Raw genomic sequence first — 20,649 nt, forward strand, 5'->3', positions numbered from 1 at the left:
CTGTTTCTTTAACATTCCTTTTCTCCTGTTCTTTGCAATCTTTTTTTTTAATATCTGTATTGGAGGTGACTTGTTATGAATGTTGTTGATTCAAAATTTTGGAGGTTTTCCCTCCTTGTGAAATTTTGGGATCTCAAAATTGATATTCCACTCTTAAATTCTTCCTCACGAAGATGAGGAGAGTCCCAAATCAAGCCTCTGCTCAAAAGCCTGTGGCCTAAATGCATTTAATAAATTAATATACTGATGAAAGGTTATTTTGTTATGATTGCTAGCACCGCCCCCCCAAAAAAAACCCCCACAGAGATCAGATTTTTATTTATAATTAACTGATCTGGAGCTGGGAATAAAGTGGTGAATAGACTGACGTGGTTGAGTCAGACAGTAAGAAAGAGAATTAGAGGGAAGGTTCAAAAACATTCAATAATTCCTTTGCAAATATTCTTTTTTTTACATTCTTGTTCAAGTACAGTTTTCCGTCCCCCACTCTCATCCCAGCACCACCCCCACCCCGTGTTCCCCACCTCCCTCCCATTTCCTTTGCAAATATTCTTATTAAAAAAAGTGACTAGCATCAACTTCCATCCAGCTGGATCACAGACCACAGAAAGCTAGAGCTGGAAGAGACTCTTGAGAGATCGGCCCATCAAGTTTTGTGCACACATAGGAAATCAATTTATATGTTCATATGGTCAGAAATACTACAAGTGATAATAGTCAATAAGCTGTAAGTTCTACTATTCAACACACACTAATTGCTTTACATGTGTCATCTTAAATCGTACGTTAACACTTTAACACTATTATCTCCATTTCAGAGGTGATACAACTGAGACTTAGGCTAATTAATTTGCTTAAGTTTACATAACTAGTAAGTAGCTGAGTATTATGATTTAAATCCACAAGCACCATACACATTTAGTTCCCAAGCACCATAAACATTAAATAACATATTCAAAGGTGTATCTCTAAGCACAAAGAGCAGAGGTAATACATAAAAACATAACGAGCTGCTCGAAGGTGATAGAATTTAATACATTCTCTTTCCTCAAAACATTTTTTTTTGCTGTAGTTTTTCTTTTTTTACACCATACATGCAGGTACAAAATAAAAATGGTGATTATCAAAATTATCCCATTTGCGTCCATTATCTCTGTTCTCTGCCAAGTCTTTCTAGAGTCCTCATTCCCTGCCTCGATCTCTCACGACTTCTCCTAAGTAGGGAAAGCCTGTCCTCTGATTCCTCCAAGTGCTCTTGGCCACTTAGCGTCCCACCAAAGTTCGCTGGAGCTTTTCACTGCGTTTGCTTCCTCCGCCCCTTCGAAAACACCCCATTCGGGAGACCTGGAACAGAACGAGTTTGGAAACCAGCAAGGAAGGCTGTCTCCCCAATGTTTACTAGGCCTCCAACACGTTCCCTGAGCCCTGCCCCCTGCCCCCAGCTCCCAAAAGCTTCCTGGAAATGTCCTCGTTATCACTTCCCCTCAGCTGGGGGCTGGGAGCGGGCGGTCCTCTCCGCCCCCGGCTGGCGCTTTTCCACCGGCGCGCTCGCTCGCTGGCTCCGCCGCGCCGCAGTCCCCAAGCAGCGGCGCCGGGGCTCACTGCGGGGTCCGGGCTAGCAACTCCGCCGCACGCAGAGCGCTCAGGGTCGGCTGAGACGCGCCCCTGTCCCCGCCTGTGCCTCTGCCGGCCTGGCCATGCGGGTCCTCGGTGGGTGCTGCGGGGCGCTGTTGGCGTGCATCGTCGTCCTAGTGTTTCCCATCGCAGAGGCAAACTGTGAGTAGTAAATAGCGTCTTGCTTCTTTCCCCAGCAATGCTGACTGAACTGCCAGCCTTGTTGGATTGTCTTTGCAAGGGCTGTGGTCTCCTAGAAAGTTGAAGGCAAGTCGGGACAACCACCGGCTGATGGAAGCAGCCATGGATCTGTCCCGCAGTGTTAATGGTTGGGAACGGTCAATATTTGTCCTGCTCTGGGAATGATGTGTTGCCTACAGGACAGACTAAAAAACCTGAGTGACGCTAAGTATCGAAGGAGTTAGAACGCTTTACCCATTTGACCCCAACAACTGGAGTTCCCAGTCGGAGGACAGGGATAAGCACATTACAGTATAAATTGAGGGAAAAGGAAACCCACTATCTTCCCTTTGTACACACGCCTGTCCCCAACGAGCACCCCCCAGCCTCTCTTCCTTTTGCAATTTCTCGACTTTGAGCTTGGCTTGCTTGTTTCAACATTGACAAACGAATTGTTTTAGAATGAGTGAAGTTTTGGATAGCAGTTGGCAGATGTCATTTTCTGACTTTGAAATCAAAAGGCTTGTTAAACATCGTATTGCTCGGAGGGTTTTTGACACTGAGTGCCAGTAATCTAAGGTCGTGGCAGGAATTTTTGTCTTTATCTTTGTATTCCCAGTTCTTTAGATTCCCATGTCTGGATTCAAGGTAGGATATTGTGTTTTATCTGGAAGATACATGAGAAGTATTAAGGCATTTAGAACATTTTCATTGTCAGTTAATTTGTTTTCTGAAGTTTAAGAATGTTCATTGATTTAAAATGCTTACTTGTGTTGTTTTATTCTCAGGAAATGGCATAGGAGAGAAAAACTCTGAATTAGAAAAAACTTTTAGGCTGCATAAGGCTCCAGTATAAAAATTTCAAAGAATTAATGTCCGGAGAATTAAGTGGGCATTTACTAACAATCCACTAGTTTTTATAAATTACTGCTGAGGGTGAATGGGGTATTTTACATTCTAATTTAGAGGCTAAGGCATTATTTGTTGATTTTATATTAAAGAAGTGCAGTAGCAGAACTTTAACACTCGAGCCTGTATCATTAAGCCTGCATGTGGCCCATATGCACTACCCTATTGTCTTCTATGTAGTTCATGAAGACAATCAAATATTTGTCTGTTAATAGGTGCTTTGGAGAAGAGAAAGAAGCAAAAGTGACTTCCCATGCTTACTGCTTGTCATCACAGGAATTTGCTAAGCCCTTAAAAAAAGAAATTGTTATATTTTCATTGAATCTAGTCAGAGTTAAAGAGTATGTGTGTGTGTGTTATATGCAGGTATTCAAACTATGTGTGGAGAGAAATATACTTGTTATGTATAGATAGTATTAGAGTAGATAAATTAATTCCACCAGTATAGCATATAAAGTCTCTATGGTCTCTTGACTTTAAACAATTTGATAGTTCCATTGGATTGAAGGTCATCTTGGTTTGCTCATGAAGAAACTGTGATACAGATGGAATTAGTTTACTTCCTAATATTTTAAATTTGAGGTAGAATTTGAGATACAAATATTTGATTTATACTTAATGTTTAGTTGCTATTTAAAGAAAAGCAAATCATAGGTTTAGTTTTGAGAGTGAGAAATCCAGTTTAACTTCTTCATTTTAACAATAAACAATTGTTCAGATGTGTTAACTGATTTCCAGACACTTTCAGACCATAGATATATATGGAGGGAGAGAGATTTAAAACATATACTGTGTACATATTTCATATCATTTCCCACTAAGGCCTGCGGTGAAGAGAACCCGAGGAAACATGTCCCCTTTTAGCTGTGCTAATTTGGCGCCCTGGAGACTTCCACTTCTGGGTAGACGCAGTCTATCCTAGACATTACTCATTCCTATTTCCCTTCTCTTTTTTTACTCTTGTCTTTTCCTTTCTAACTATTCCTCTCACTGTTTATCCGTCTTTGTCTTAACTTAAAGCCCTTTTCTTTTTGGAGTTCAAAAATGTTGCACTGATGAAGAGATTTTTTTTATCAAGGTTTGGTTAGAGTTGGGGTTGGTGCTAGAAGAGTTAGAAACAATTTCTGGTATGCAGCAACAACAACACACTGTGCCATATTCTCTTACCACTAATTCTATGCCAGGAAACACAGAGGTGCTTTTCACAATAGACCTTTTCTTTTCACCAAGTTTAATAGCCTCTTTATAGATAAATGTTCTATGTCTATATGTAAACTTTCAAAATATTATGAGAAAAAATATAAGAAGCCTGGTAATACATATATCAGTATTCTTTAACTGCAAGCAATGGTATTGATAATGAAGGAAGGGAAAGAAAAGGGAAGGGAAGAGGAGGGGAGGGGAGGGGAGGGGGAAGGAGGGAAAGGAAAGGAGGGAAGAGGAAGGGGAAGGAAAGTAAAAGGAAGGTGAAGGGAAGGGAGGGGAGAAAGAAAGCAAAAGAAAGAGAGTACGGAAAAACGAGGGAAGGAAGGAAGCAAGCTGAGTGGATTTATTGGAGGGCTACTGAATGGCAGGTCGAATAACCAGGTCTAGGGAAGCCAGGGACTTGGAAATATAGGTGATCAATATAATGGAATCTCATGTGGTCACTATGTTAGGAACTGCCACCGTATGACTTAGTTCTAACTGTCTTCTGGTCCTGTGTGTCTCTACTCACAATTGAAATCCCTGGAAAAGGGAGCCTCATCATTTTGGCTTAGCTTATTTCTGGAGTTTTGTGGTTGATATCTCAGTAGAGTAAGGTAGAGTGCCCCACAAAGGAATAGATGTTGGGAAGGAAGCAGAAACAAGAAAAGTCTACACATTCTAATTTTTGGCTGTACAGCTAATACACACAGCCTTCTTTTTACAAAACTGTTTGACAGTATTTCAAATACATGCATACATTTCTAATACAATGCAATCTAGTAATGCAAACAGAAAGTTTCTCTTCCTCAATAGGTTATCTCCATGACCAGAGAGGAAGGATCAAGGCCACCCTTTCCTAGCTGAGCATCCTTGGGTGATATCCATGCCTCATCTAGTTCTGTCACAATCCCTTGTCAATGTGCTATGCCCTATGGGCAGAATGATAGTGTACCAACACCTACTATATGCCAATAATAATAATAATAATAATATAATAATAATAAAGAGGGGAATATAGGTACTCACTTTAGGGCTTGCCTGACTGTCTTGATAATCTCGAGCTGGTGTTTATGAAGGACTTCATCTTTCACTACTCAATTCATATCTGTCTTACTCTTAGGCAGTTCTTCATGTTTGCGTTTTTGCTTGCTCCAGGAGCTGAGTGAGCCATACCCTTCTTCTGAAACCATGTGAGCCCTGTGGTTCCTACCTGTGGATGGTTGTTTTCATCTTTTCTTTTACAGTTTCTGCTGTGTACAAAAGTTATTGTGGAATAGTAACTATCCTTTTAACTCCAGTTTATATGCAGCAACAGCACTATTGTGTCTGGATTATTGTCATTCCAGGATAATCCTCTCTTTCTCACCAAGAGTCAAGAGCTTTAAATAGCCATAAAGCAGTCTCATCTTTTAATTCAGTAGGAAATATATTAGGTCCCCTCATGAGTGTGTTCCTCCCTGGTTCTTTAATTTCTAGATGGGCAGAACCCATTTGTGAGGGAAGAAAGCAAAAAATTCAAGATTAGGTCTTTGGATTAGTTTCTTAGGTCTGCTGGAACAGAGTACCACAAACTGGGTGGTTTAAGTAACAGCATTTATTCTCTCACAGTTTTGGAGACTAGAAATCTCAGATCAAGGAGTCGTCAGGGTTGGGTCCTTCTGAGGACTGTGAGAAAAAATCTGTTGCACGCTTCTCTACTGGCTTCTGGCTTCCAAAGACATTCCCTGGCTTGGATATAACATTCTCCCTATGTCTTCACACTGTCTTTGCTTATACCTCTCTGTCTCTGTTCCAGATTTCCCCTTTTCATAAGAACACCAGTCGTAATGAATTAGGGAGAAAGAGAGGGAGAGAAACATCTGTATATGGTTGCCTCTTGCCTCCCTCTTCTGGGGACCTGGCCAGCAAACCAGGCATATGCCCTGACTGTGAATCAAACTGGTGACCCTTTGCAGGCTGGCACTCAGTCCACTGAGCCATACCAGCCAGGGCTGACCTCGTCTTAACTTCATTATCTGCAACATTCCATTTTCGAAATATGTAAAGTCATATTCACAAGTACTGGGGAATGAGGATTTCATCATCTTTCTAGGGGACACAGTTCAACACATAACTGGCACTGAACCTCAAATCATGACAAGTGTTTCCTTCTTTCTACCTCCATTCCTGACTTATGTGTTTTAGCTTTAGGAAAAAAAGTACCACATATGAATGACTGCTTGTACTGAGAAGGCACTACTTTTTTTTTCAAACCACAGTAGAAGATAGTGTTGTATCCCAAGGGCAGTGACTGAGCCCTCAATAATTGGTCGGTATTTCATTCCCTGAGGCTAGCTCCTTTAAGGTATTAGAGTACAGAACAAGAGCAATGAAAACCATAATGATCATCCCATTCACTTATTTCCTTAATTGAGTTAATTCTTTAGTTAGAGATAATGTTGTGTGGCGTAGCATAAAGCATTGAATTAGTCTACCAATAGTGGCGCTGAGAAAAAAATTAAACCAAATACAGAATAAATGTCTCTTTCTCTGGGTACACGTTGCTGTTCTTCCCTGATAGACAGGCTCTAACTAATCAACCGTGCACTAGGTAGCTGATTAGATTCTGTTATATGTCCAGTTCTGAGAGCTGAAGGTTTTATGACTTCTCTCAAGAAACAAATAAAGGGAGATCAGCAACACTAGGCCCACAGTCCAACATGGACAGACCCAGCTAGAGCTGATTCAGAGCTGCTTTCTTTAGACAGGAACTCTCTCAGTTTGCCATAATTCCAAGCATCGGCCATTGTCTCTCACCAAATTCTCTTCCCTTGTTTATGATACCTATTCGACACTTACAGGTTTTTGTGTTTGTGACTCTTCTACCAGATTGTCATGAGAAGAAACACAACTGACAATCATTAAGTGGGTCATTCTGTCCCCTCTTATAATTAAGAACTCTGGTATGAGGCCATCCTGTGAATAATCACCTGGAACACAAATATTTCAGCTCTGGGCCAGTTCTCCCCCAAACTTCCTTGTCCCTAGGTCTGAGATCTAGCTCTCTACAGGTTCCTGAATAACTGGACAGTCCATTTGAACAATTCAGGAGGTAGAATAGGGTCTCATTTCAGGTACATTATCATTCCAGGCAAAGTGAACACTGAGAAATACTGCTGGTATGTCTGCCCATTAGGAGGGTTTTGTTTCACCAGGGCTTCTCGGGACCACTTTTGAGAGAGGCTATAGTTTGTGTGTGTGTTTGTTTCTGGCTGTGGCGGGTTGACCGCTGGATCTTGTCTGTACAACGCAATATTTAATAATCACTACAGGTTTTTGCAACCTCTTTCCCTAGTGCAGTTACCCAGTGCAGTTATTTTGTTTTGGAGAAAACTGGGAGAAAAGTTTGCAGTGCTATATACAGATAGCTCTTTACGGGCATCCTTCCTCTCCTCCTTCATTCAAGAGGTTCTGGATTCATCAATGATTCAAGATTGGTAATTACAAAGAGATGGTGATTTCTTTGTGTTGTGACTGAACAGGGGCATTTGGGATGAAAAACTCAAGGAAGAATTTTGTGAGTTGTCTTTCTATCTCATTCTAGGGGGATTTTTCTCCAAGGTTTGATCAGTACACTCACCCTGACTTTGATTCGGGTGAGTCCAGGCTGCTACCTAAGCTCAACCACCCCAGGTTCCTTCCATTGCACTTGTGATCTGGGAGCCCATTTCGAAGTTAGCCCCTCCCACCAGTGTTTTTGATCTAGGGAGGAGAATCAGTAACATGCTTTTTAAAAAAACTCCAGTAATTTTCTTAATCTATTTCTATGATAATTATGGAATTATATTCTTTTTTATGTATGAGGGGTGGGGTGGGATGAATGAATGAAGAGGTGAATAGGTAGGAACTGCATGGAATATTCAAGCCAGAATGTCTGTCCCCTAGTCTTTGCGAATTCTTTCTTTTACCTTATGCCAAGAAATGTCTGGCTTTTCAGTGTTATTTTAGTATGTGCTGAGGTTTCACTAGCTGGCATTAGCCAATCGAGAGAACTATTAGAGTTTAAGCTGGTGGCCCTAGCTAGCTCATAAAATGAAATCAGCCGTATTAACACATTTGACCTGATTTCACATTTACATGGCATTTTGCATTAGTTTTCTATTGCCATGTAACAGTTACAACAAACTTAGCGTCTTAAAGAAAAACAATTATCTGTTGGTTTCATATGTCAGAAATCCAGGTGCAAGTCCATGGACCTGCTCAGGGGCTTGCGAGGCTAAAATCAAGAGTCTGCCGGGGCTGAGGTCTCATCTGAAGCTCTTCCGATCTCACTGAGTGTTGGTAGAATTCAGTTCCTGGAAGCTGTATTTCATGTCACCACGCAGTGGATGAAAAGGGGCAGATCTCTGACATTGGCAAAGCTAAATTATCTTTAAATTTCTACACTTTGATTGAGGGTTATGTTTTGTTATGGTAGAAGAAAAAAACCACCTTAGTGCTGCAAAAAAATAGTGTGTTTGACTCCTCTTCTATCGAGTGATGCAAATCTTTTTTATCGAAATATTCCTGTTTTATTTCACAGTTTTGTAGGAAATACATATAATTACTTGGGGAGATGTGCAATAATTCAATTTTTATTAAAGATTTTAAGTTGAAATATGTTTGTCATATAACTGAAAATCTAAACTGTACATGTTAATTTGATACATTTTATATTGTAATATAATTGCCATTAAGAATTCAATAATTTTTAAAAAGAATATACTCAGTATAGAAGTTATAAACTTTCAGTTATAAAACAAGTCCTGGGAATACAATGTACAGCATGGTGACTATAGTTAATAATAATATATTGTATATTTAAAAGCTAAGAGAGTAAAATTTAAAAGTTCTCACAGATACAAAATTAACTCTATGGGTGATTATATGTTATATATATATATATATATATATATTACATATAAGTATATACCATATATATAAAATCATGTATATCTGAAACTAATGTTATATGTCAATTATATCTCAGCCAAAAAAAGTAATATATTCTGTATAACAAAAAAGATTTAAAGAAATGGATAATATTTTAATAGTGAATGTTTTTGGAAAGTAGAGTTATAATGGTTTTTATGGCTAAAGAAAACAGTATTAAAATAAAAAGAGAACCAACTATATGGGAAAACATGTTTGCCAGTGATACTTCAAACAAGGGTTTAATCTCCAAAACATACAAAGAACTTACACGACTCCACTCTAAGAAGACAAGCAACCCAATTAAAAAGTGGGAGAAGGACTTGAACAGACACTTCTCCAAGGAGGACATACGGAAGATCCAGAGACACATGAAAAGATGCTCAATATCACTTGCTGTCAGAGAGATGCAAATTAAAACCACAGTGAGATACCATTTTACATTGGTCAGAATGGCCATCATAATCAAAGAAACAAACAATGAGTGTTGTAGAGGTTGTAGAGAAAAGGGGACCCTAGTTCACTGTTGGTGGGATTGTAGACTGGTACAACCACTATGGAAAACAGTATGGAATTTTTTAAGAAAACTAAAAATGAATCTGCCTTTTGACCCAGCAATTCTACTGTTAGGAGTATATCCTAAGAACCCTGAAACACCAATCCAAAAGAACCTATGCACCCCGATGTTCATAGCAGCACAATTTACAATAGCCAAGAGTTGGAAGCAACCAAGTGCCCATCAGTAAGTGAATGGATCCAAAAACTATGGTACATATACACAATGAAATTCTTTGCAGCAGAAAAAAAGAAGGAGCTCCTACCCTTTGCAACAGCATGGATGGAACTGGAAAGCATTATGCTGAGTGAAATAAGCCAGGTGGTGAAAGACAAATACCATATGATCTCACCTTTAACAGGAAGCTAAACAACAAACAAACAAGCAAGCAAAATATAACCAAAGACACTGAAATAGAGAACGGGGGGACAGGGACCAGAGGGGAAAAGGGGAGGGAATTTCAGGGGGAAAAGTGAAGGATTTACAGGGACTACTATAAAGGACACATGGACAAAAACTAAGGAGGGTGAGAATGGGAGGGAGGTGGGGAGCACTGCGGGAGTGGGCTGGGATGGGAGTAAAAGACAGAAAACTGTACTTAAACAACAATTAAATTTTTAAAAAGCCTTTGAGGGGGAATAATGCTTTTTATTACTTGCCTACTTTTAGAAAAATATAATAAATTTTTATTAATTCTAGTATGGGACAACCCCTTTATTTAAGATGTTTCTTTATATTACATTGTTCTAAATATAGAAATGTTATCCTTCAGGTTTATCAGGAAGTAAAATAAGTATAATTTATCTAAATAGATTCTGAGTATTTCTACAGATGAGTAAAGTAATAGGAACTGGTTCTCATTGGTTCTAAGCCGTCACTATCAATCTTCTTGATAGTCCTCTTGTCCACATTATTGGAACAGATTTTAAAAAGACTCATTTAAGAACAATAGCTTTTAGATCTTTATAAAAATGTTAAAAGTATAACTTCCTGCATTTATATACTTTTCATCTTTTAAAATGATACATTTGGCCTTTTCTCATTGGGTTTCATAGCTGTTCTGAGATTCACCTTTCCAACTTCAGGAAAATATTACTATAACTCTGTCTCTCTCTAAAGTTATTGCCTCCTTTTTCTCTTCCTTATACGGAGTTTCTCGGAATAGTTTATTCCGGAGGTCTCTCTTTTCTTTCTTCTTACCCTCCCACTGGTATTGGTGACTTACTGTTAAGTCAATCGTACATTTTAACTTTCATCCTAAATAATAATAATAATTTTTAATAATTATTAATAAATCCTTTGCAACATTTGACCCTGTTGAAATTTGCCTTTTGAAATCAACCTACTTTTATATCTATAAGCATTATACTCTTCAAAGTTCTTTCTCTATATACATATATGTTACTAATTCTGCTTCTGTTTTTTAAAAATATTTTATTTATTATGCCATTACAGTTGTTCCATTCCCCCTCTTCATTCCCCTCCACCCTGCACACCCCCTTCTCCACCATTCCCCTCCCTTTAGTTTATATCCATGTGTCACAAGTTCTTTAGATTCTGTATTTTCCATACTGTTTTCACCCTCCCTCATTTTCTTCCTACTGTCTATGCTACTTATTCTCTGTACCGTCTCCCCCCTTCTCCTCCTCCCACTCCCCTGTTGCTAACCCTCCATGTGATCTCCATTTCTATGGTTCCTCTCCTGATCTAGCTGTCCTCTTAGTTTGCTTTTGTTTTAGGCATGGTTGTTAATAACTGTGAGTTTGCTGTCCTTTCACTGTTCATATTTTTTATCTTCTTTTTCTTAGCTAAGTCCCTTTAACATTTCATATAATAAGGACTTGGTGATGATGAACTCCTTGAATTTGACCTTATCTAAGAAATACTTTATCTGCCCTTCCATTCTAAATGAAAGCTTTGCTGGGTAGAGCAATCTTGGGTGTAGGTCTTTGGATTTCATGACTTGGAACACTTCTTTTCAGCCCCTTCTTGCCTGTAAGGTTTCTTTTGAGAAATCCACTGACAGTCTGATGGGAACTCCTTTGTAGGTGACTGTCCCCTTATCTCTTGCTGCTTCTAGGATTCTCTCCTTCATTTTAATCTTGGCTTATGTAATTATGATATGTCTTGGTGTGTTCCTTCTTGGGTCCAACTTCTTTGGGATTCTCTGAGCTTCCTGGATTTCCTGGAAGTCTATTACCTTTGCCAGATTGGGGAAGTTCTCCTTTATTATTTGTTCAAAAAAGTTTTCCTCTTGTTACTGTTCCTCTTCACCTTCTGGTACCCCTATAATTTGGATGTTGGAATGTTGAAAGATGTCCTGGAGGTTCCTAAGCCTCTCCTCATTTTTTTTGAATTCTTGTTTCTTCCTTCTTTTCTGTTTGGTTGTTTGTTTCTTCCTTCAGGTCCACTCCCTTGATTTGAATCCCAGTTTTCTTTCCATCACTGTTGGTTTCCTGTGCATTTCCCTTTATTTCAATTAGGTTAGCCTTCATTTGTTCCTCTAATTTGTGACTAAAATCAACCAGTTCTGTGAGCATCCTAATCACTAGTGTTTGGAACTGTGCATCTGATAGGTTGGCTATCTCTTGGTCACTTAGAAGTATTGGCTCTGGGGCTTTGAGCTGTTCTTCTTGAGCCATAAGATTTTTTGGTGTGTTTGTTCCTGTTAGGTGTGAGGGGCGGAGGCTTAGGTGTTCACCAGGGTGGGGCAACCCAGGTTGCTGGGTTGTGATGCTGTATGTGGGGACGGGGTCAGAGAGGGGCAATGGCATTTGTTCCTTTCTCTCTCAGATTTCTGTCCCCTCTGCTGCTTCCTGCAAGCAAACTGGGCCTCCCTGGGGCCGGCTCCCGGGTGTGTGGGCCTGTGCACCATTCAGGACCCTGTGGGTCTCTCCAACAAACTCTCTGTGAGCCTGGAAGCTTCTCCCGGTACCTTGACCCCGAAAGTTTTTCCGATTGGTGCTTGTAGACTTTGATTCCTGTTGCTGGGGCACTAGTCTACGCTGTCTCACTGCTCGCTCCTTGACCTGGTTTATCTGAGTGTGAATGTGTGACTGCGGTCAGCCAGCCGCCTCTTGCCCTCACTGGGTCCACCCATTGTCACCCCACACCTGGGATCCACCAATCATATCCTGCGCACCTGGGTCGGTCTGGTCTGGCCACTTTTTTCTGCGTGACCCCGCTCCGCCAGCCGCTGACTCTGCCCCTCTTACCGGTCTGGCTGAATGGTTCGTTGTTGTCGGACTTCCGTATAGTTCAATTTTCTGTGTTATGGTTGCGTTTGTGTTACTAAAACTTTGTTGTCTTTAAACTTGGTTGTGCGAGGAAGCACAGTGTTTCCACCTACACATCCATCTTGGCCAGGAGTCTGCTTCTGTTTTGTTGATGGTCTCTGCTTTTCCTGAAATGTTAGGGTTTTCTGAGGTTCTATTTTGACATTCTGTTTTCTTTGGTCAGCAGTTTAAACTACTATAATTTACTGATTCCCTAACATTTTTATTTTTTATTTACTTATTTTTAGGACAACTTGTTTTTATTTTTTGCAAGATTGTTGGCTTTATTTTTTAAAATTGTTCATTCAAGTAGTCCTTCCTTAATATAATCTCACTTGAGAACTCTATTTTCTCTTCTTTTAGTGACACTAATCCAATAGGATCTGGGCCCCTCCCTTATGACCTCATTTAACCTTAATTACTTCCTTGGAATACCATCTCCAGAGACAGCCACACTGGAAATTATGGCTTCCACACACGATTTTGGGGAGATACATACAGTCTATAATGACTTGTGAAGTAGAACACAAATGCTTATTTTATTATTATTATTATTATGAAAGAAAAGTAGGTTTTATATTTTGTCTGTGGATATTAACTTTAAATGAGTTTCTATATTTTAAATGTAACTTTCCTTATAACTTGTTTTGTTTTTCTTCTTTTCCCTGACTCCTTATCCCAGTCATTTACTCTTCTTAATGAGTTATCATTGTATTCTGTTGTCATTTAGACAGTGTCTCATAGCCTTTTGGAATGTCAACAGGGAATTCTGAGAGGCTGGCAGAAATTATATTGAACTAGAAACACCTAATCAATGATATACCAATATTCCAAATAATCTCACATCCACATCAGCAGTTTTTAAGAAATAAATAATATCCTAAGAGTCAAAGAGAAGCCATTGAGATCTATAGTCTTTCAAGGCCTCTAAGTATACTTCAGACTTGCTTATTGGGGAGATCTGGGACATTGCAGGAAGTGGGATATTGCAGAATCCATGCAACTCTTTCATTGTTTCCTTTAAAAAGTCCAGAAACAGTTTGCCTGTTTCTTTTCCAAACATAAGTGCACACACAGCCATCAATGTTGATAATCATTGATGGCACCCTAAACAAACTATGTCAGACAACACAAACAACAAAACATTTCCTGTTCTGTAACCTCTTGGTACATGACGTCAAAATGAGATGGTATTTTGGTGTTAAAGTGTAGGAAATAAAAAAGGCGGGAAAGCCTGTGTGGTTATCTTGCTGCACATCGTAAAAGAGACCTCCTGCTGTAGCCTTAGGACATGTAGCCAGTTGGCAATGTAGTGGTCCAGAGAAGAAAAGACAAGGCTATAGAAAATTCCCCTTCGCACCTTACCAAAATCTAAACTCTGACAAGGTACAGTAATTTGTCACTCACCGAGAGCAAGCAAGTCAAGTAAAAAAGATGGTTAATGCAATTATTTCCTGGGTGATAAGCTGCCTGTTCTGTCTTTTGGATTTAGAAGTATTTGTTTTGGAAGGAATAACTAAAATGTACTGCTATCTCTATGGCTAAATCAAAGGTTTTCATCTTGAGGAGACAGTGGCAGTGTTTGATTTCTTTTTTATTTTTGTAGACTAATGCTGTGAAGTTATAATTAAATCTTGGACTAAGGAGAGTTCCATTTCACTTCTGTTGAGGCTGAACAGTTTAGTCATGTTCCCTTAGCCATTCACTGATCTGTCCCAGAGGGGGTCGACAGTCACAGGTGGTGGTTTTTTTAACGCTACCAATGGCCTTCCTGTTTCCAAATAAATGACAGCCCTCACCCCTTTGAACCCAAATGTTTTAGAACTCACCTTTTTGTTTGCTGCATATAATTCACAGATTATTTCATCTTTTTCTGTCTTGGATTTATATCCTTATCCAGAACTATCTCCTACGATATTTGACTCATTTAAAGCCAGCCTATGTATTGCTTACTCCTCTTGAATGACAGGGCATAGTTCACCTTTAGAGAAAACTTTTTCTAACAGTCTTCTAACCCTTAACATAATAATATGAGAAGAATCAGTTGTTCAGCAGTATAGTGCTCAACATGAAGTAAAATTTAGAGGAAAGCTTTCTCTTAAAAAAGACTTGTAAGATTAAGTATATCATACGTAAAGACATAGCATTTCTTTCTAAAGGCTAACGCAAGCTTTTCTAAAAGTTCATAATAATTATACAGGCTCATGGATGCCTAAGTAAAGATCTGTCTTTGGATTTTTCTTATCCTATGCAACCTTCACATTGTTAAGTATCCCTCCTTGATTGACAATCTTATGTAGTAGAATTCTTTATTAAAAATGGAAGATTTTATAGTTAATTAATACGTGATAATTTAAAGTAAAAATTTGTAATATGTGGCCATATGTTTTCTTATTATTGTTAAGTAAAGTTTTTTATATATTAACCTGCAGTGCTATTTTTTTTTAGGCTTCGACTAAGGACAATATGCCATTTTAACAGTTGAGACATAAGAGGCAGAATTGTATCTCAAATTAGTATCTAGTTGCTCTATTTGTACTTGGAAAAGCATTTCCCTGACCCTGTCCACATTGAAGCAGAAACAAAGATTCAAAGACTCTGCCAACCCAAATGCCAGCCAAAGATTCTCTTCTCAGACACATTCTCTTAGGAGCAGTTTTTCATTCTTGGCACGCCAGATAATAAGGGTGTGGGGAAAGGAAAGACAGAAAGCAAAACTGAGGAAACAGATCAACTTTTGGAGGGAGGAATGTACAAATAATCTTTGCAAGGACAAGAGAGCAGCAGACTGGAAGATTTTTAGAGGATGAACTGTCCTAAAGCTTGGACCTCTTCCATCTGCTTCCCCCTCCTCATCTGACTCATCGGTTTGGGGCAACCTGCGGACTGATGGTCTTGATCTGCCTGGACTGAGAGGACCAAGCTGGGAAAACCAAGTGGGAAAAGGGCCTGAAGAAAGGACCTCCCCTTGACCAAGGGCCAGCCGAGTTGAGTAGTGGAGGAGTTTTCCTGTGAGTAGAGGCAAAACTAACTTCATTATCCTTATTACAGATGCCTAAGTCAAGTACTACGAATAATAAGTTACTTTTTTTGGAGACAAAACAACCAAACTTACAAAACAAAGATGTGCCCCCAGAGAAAATACTGAAGGGAACATGTGAAGGCTGTGAAGACAGTTTCAAAAGAGAATTCCCATTAATGTTTGAACAATGGTTGTTACTGATAATTGTTGTTCAACCTGCTATGATCATTCTTTTGGAGAAGTGATGACTCAGATAAGTTAAAAAACAAGCCGATTCAGTCATACTTTTAATCTTGAAAGGCACCATAACTAAAAATAACTTAAAATTTTGAATCTGAATGTAACATTCTGCAAGCAACATAGTTGGGTTTTAGCAAGGACTTCCTTGAAAACTTCTTCATTTCAAGAAGTGAAACGTGATTAGAGACCATGGTAAAGCTAAAAGAGAACAGGTTTTGGAGGCAGGCCTGGCTTTGTTTTCAGCTCTGTGAACCTGGTAAAATTAAGGACAGTTTCCCTGAGTTTTTAGTAAATGTGTAAAATGGGGAAATTATCTAGTTAGAGCAGGTGTGATTAGGATTAGAGGAGGTGATGCAAAATAGCATTTATTTGCTTATGTGACATAGCTGTTACTATGATATATAATGGAATTCTTAGACATCTCTGCAGGCTAGTAGGGTGGATGTTTTTGGATGAACAGACTCTCAGCCGTTAAAAGCATGTCTAATCACTTAGTTGTTGTATCCTACAGTTCTGTAATTCTTAGTTTGGATCTATGATGCCATGTTTGAAAAACTCCTTTGAGAACATGCTGTTGGATGGTTTTACTGTACAAAGGACAATAATTGTCTCATTTAAGCTATCAAACGTGTCAACTCCACAGCCACCTAATTTCTTTTCTTTTTTTTGAATGAAGTACATTGTGGACATTTAAGTGACAGCATACACGAAGAAAGAGCACCGGACTAGGAGGAAGGGGTACATTTAAATTCCTGTCCCACTAGCACCACTTCCTAGCTCTACGACCTTGGTCAGATGATGTAACCTCTGTCTCTCTCAATTTCTTCAATAGGAAAATAGGAATGAAAATTTTATCCTATAGTGTATTTTATTACTTATACAGGGATCAATAATTAACATATGCTTTGACAGTTATTAAATATTATGCCATTACTGGGTTATACCTGTATGAAATAAAACAAACATTCAAATTTAGACAAAATGTATTTAGACAAACTTAGTTTTTTATTGTTAGCTTCATTATCCTTTAGGTCAAAGTTACAATAATTTTTTCTTTTAAATATTCCTTTCATTAATGGACACAGAGACTTCTGCTTGTTGTCTGAGAGGCAGCGCATGGTAGTGGATGGTCACAGTTCGGAGCCCTGGGATGTCTGTGATCTGAGTTGTATGTTGGCTATTTATCAGCTTTATGATATGGGGCAAATGTCAAATGTCTTGCCTGCTCTTTACCTGAGTTGCATCATCTCTGAAATAATGGAGGTTGTTATGTGTTTTTTTCCTTAAACTTATATAGGCATTCCTTTAAACCACCACCTTAGTTCTCTCTGGACAGTTGAAAACTTCTTTTTTCACAAACATGAATATAATGTGTTGTTATACCTGGTCTGTGTCTTGTCGTGGAGATCCTTTTAGGGTAGGTGGTATTCTTAAATATCAGTATTGTGGGCCCTGGCTGGTGTAGCTCAGTGGTTTGAGTTCGGGCCTGCGAACCAGATGATCGTGGTTTGATTCCCAGTCAGGGCACATGCCTGGGTTGCAGGCCAGTTCCCGGCAGGGGATGCAGGAGAAGCAACCATACATTGATGTTTCTCTTCCTCTCTCCTTCCCTTTCCCTCTAAAAGATAAATAAATAAAATATTTTTTAAAAATAAATAAATATCAGTATTGTATAAGGAAGAAATGCCAAACAGTGATGTTTATGGTTTGTTGGTTTGTTTCCTAAGTGTATTTGACCTTGACCTTTTTTTTGGTTATTGAATCAGTGTATTTGTTTTCAAAGACACTCATGTATTTGCTTCAAAGTACAGAAGGGACGAGTTTTTGCTGTGTGTATTTTAAAATAGCATACTTTAGCTTACTTTAAATAAATGACATAACTGTCCATGTCAGACTTTTTCATTGTTCTTAGGGCTGCCGTTTGTCAGTCAGTAATACACTGAGCAGGTAGCATCATCACAGACTAGTACTTTTAGACTCACAGGCTTGATTTGATCTTTATCTTAATGAGCAGTAGTAAAGATGGTAAGAGATAGATTCAAAAATATAACCCAAACACCTTACTTATTTAGTTACTTATAACGTTTAAATTTCTGTTTTGGCAAGTAAGAGAAAGAAAATAGGAGTACTTAACCTTTGAAAGATAGGGTTGGGATCTGAGAACCTGTCTTTTCAAAGATTAAGAACAATTAAACAGTCTTTGAAAGATGTTTAATTATTTAACCAATACTCATGGTGATTGTTGGTTAATTAGCCCTTTTGCTTTTCTTCTTTCTTTTATTGTCAACTTTGAGTATTTATTGCTTATTAGTTGTCAGGTAACAAGAGAAATAAGTTAAAAATAAATTGAGTTATTTATATTACTTTGTTATTTTCCTAGTGAAAGAACCATTTGTGGTTAAAATCAGGATTTAAAAATCTAGTTGTAGGTTATATTTGTGCTGTGAAAATTTTTGTTAAAAACTGTTGTGTTCATATACTAAAATAACAAAGTCAAAACTTTATATTGTCTATACTTTTTTCCCAACTATAATTGCAATAAGTAGTTGAAGTGTGTTTATTCTTTTCTATTTGTCTGCATAGCATTTACATTTCTACAAGTTTGGCTGATATGTATAGGAGTATACCATAGTTCTGGCAGTCCACAACTTGCATTTTTTAACTTAATATGTCTTGGAGATCTTCAGTGCAAAAATGTCTTTTTTCTTTTTAATAACTGCTTGTACAGATATATTTCAGAGCTTTTATTTTTCCCTGTTCTCTGATTGATAGTTATTGAGGTTGTTTTTTGCTTTTTTGATATTGCAGTGATTTAGCAGACATCCTATGCATTTCCTTTTCTAGCATAAGTGCATATCTGTAGGACATACTTAGAAGCAGAATTGTTGAGTTAGAGAATATATGTGCTTTAAATTTTCAGGTACAACCAGTTTACCTTCTAATAATGCTTTCCAGGTTATATTTACCATTCAGTGTACAAGAATACTTATTTTCCTTCATCCTCACTAATACGTGGTATTATCAGTCTTTTAAATTCTTGTAAATTCAATAGGCAAATATAATTGTTTTATTGAATTTGTATTGAAGATCTTTTCATATGTTTATTGCCAGTATTTTTCTCTGTACTTATGTTTATATGACTTTATTTATATTGTTTTGTTTATGTTTCATGCATACTATTTAAGTGTTTTTTTAAATTTAATCTAGCACATATTCCTGTACTGACTGGCTTATTGTTGCTGTTTTTTATTTTTTTAATACGTTATTTTGTTTTTGTTCATACTATTACAGTTGTCGCACTTTTTCCCCATTTTGTCCCCCTCCAACCTGCCCACTTCCCACTTCCACAGTCATTCCCCACACTGTTGTCACGGCCATGGATCCTTCATATATGTACACTGACTAATCCCTTTACCTTCCTTCAAGGTAAAGTCCTCACCTCCCTCCTCCCCTCTCACAGCTCTCAGTCCTTTCCATGATTCTATGCCTCTGTTTCTATTTTGCTCATTAGATTATTTTGTTGATTAGATTCCTCTTATAAGTGAGATGATATGGTATTTGTTTTTCACTAGCTGGTTTATTTCACTTAACATAATAGTCTCCAGTTCCTTCCATGCTGTCTGCTGTCGCAAAAGATAGGAATTCCTTCTTTCTTTCTGCTTCTTAATATTCCACTGTGTAAATGTACCACAGATTTTAATCCACTCATCTACTGATGGGCATCTAGGCTGTTTCTAACATTACAGAATGTTTCTCTAATATTATGTAACACTGCTATGAATATAGTGGTGCATAAATTTTTTTGAATTGGTGTTTCAGGATTCTCTAGGTGTATTTGTAGCAGTGGTATCTCTGGGTTAAAAGGCAGTTCCATTTTTAATTTTATGAGGTATCTCCATACTGCTTTCCACAGTGGCTACACCAGTCTGCATTCACATTGACAGTGCACTGGGGTTCCCTTTTCTCCATAACTTCTCCAGTACTTCTTATTTATTGAGTTATTAATGATAGCCATTTTGGGAGGTGTGAGGTGATATCTCATTGTGGTTTTAATTTGAATCTTTGATAGCTAGTGATGTGGAACATATTTTCATATACCTATAAGCCAGCTGTATATCCTCCTTGGAAAAGTGTCCATTCAGGTCCTTTGTCCATTTTTTGATTGGATTGTTTGTCTTTCTGGTGTTGAGTCATATGAGTTCTTTATATATTTTAGAGATTAAACCATTGTCCAGTGTATCATTGGCAAATATGTTATCCTTTACAGTCGGTTCATTTTGATGATGGTTTCTTTAGCCGTGCAGAAGCTTTTTAATTTGTTGTAGTCCCACTCGTTTATTTTTCCTTTATTTCCCATGCCTTAGAAGATATATCAGCAGAAATATTACTATATGAGAGATCTGAAATTTTACTGTGTATTTTGCTAGGATTTTTATGGCATTATGATAAATATTGAAGTCTTTTATCCATTTTGAGTTTATTCTGGCATATGGTGTAAATTGGTGGTCTAGTTCCATTTTATTGCACGTATCAGTCCAGTTCTCCCAACAGAATTTCTTTCTCAAATATTAATTGACCATGGAAGCATGAGTTCATTCCTGGGCTCACTATTTCTGTGCCATTGATCTCTCTGTCTGTTCTTATGCCAGTACCAGACTGTTTTGATTACAGTGGTCCTATAGTATAGTTTGATATAAAGTATTTTGATCTCTCTA

At 38.2% G+C, this 20,649-nt stretch overlaps 1 protein-coding gene across 1 annotated transcript in view; it reads left to right on the forward strand.

Moving 5' to 3' along the window:
- Positions 1-1,529: 1,529 nt before the first annotated feature.
- PROS1 (protein S) overlaps positions 1,530-20,649 on the forward strand; it is a 77,625-nt gene continuing 58,505 nt past the window's right edge. The window contains exon 1 of the mRNA XM_037059002.1: positions 1,530-1,776. Within this exon, the coding sequence (XP_036914897.1) occupies positions 1,698-1,776 (79 nt within the window). The 5' untranslated portion in view covers positions 1,530-1,697. The remainder of the gene's footprint in view (positions 1,777-20,649) is intronic.

Source organism: Sturnira hondurensis, unplaced genomic scaffold, assembly GCF_014824575.4.
Source record: "Sturnira hondurensis isolate 20B ecotype Veracruz unplaced genomic scaffold, ASM1482457v3 Scaffold0010428, whole genome shotgun sequence".
Taxonomy (NCBI): domain Eukaryota; kingdom Metazoa; phylum Chordata; class Mammalia; order Chiroptera; family Phyllostomidae; genus Sturnira; species Sturnira hondurensis.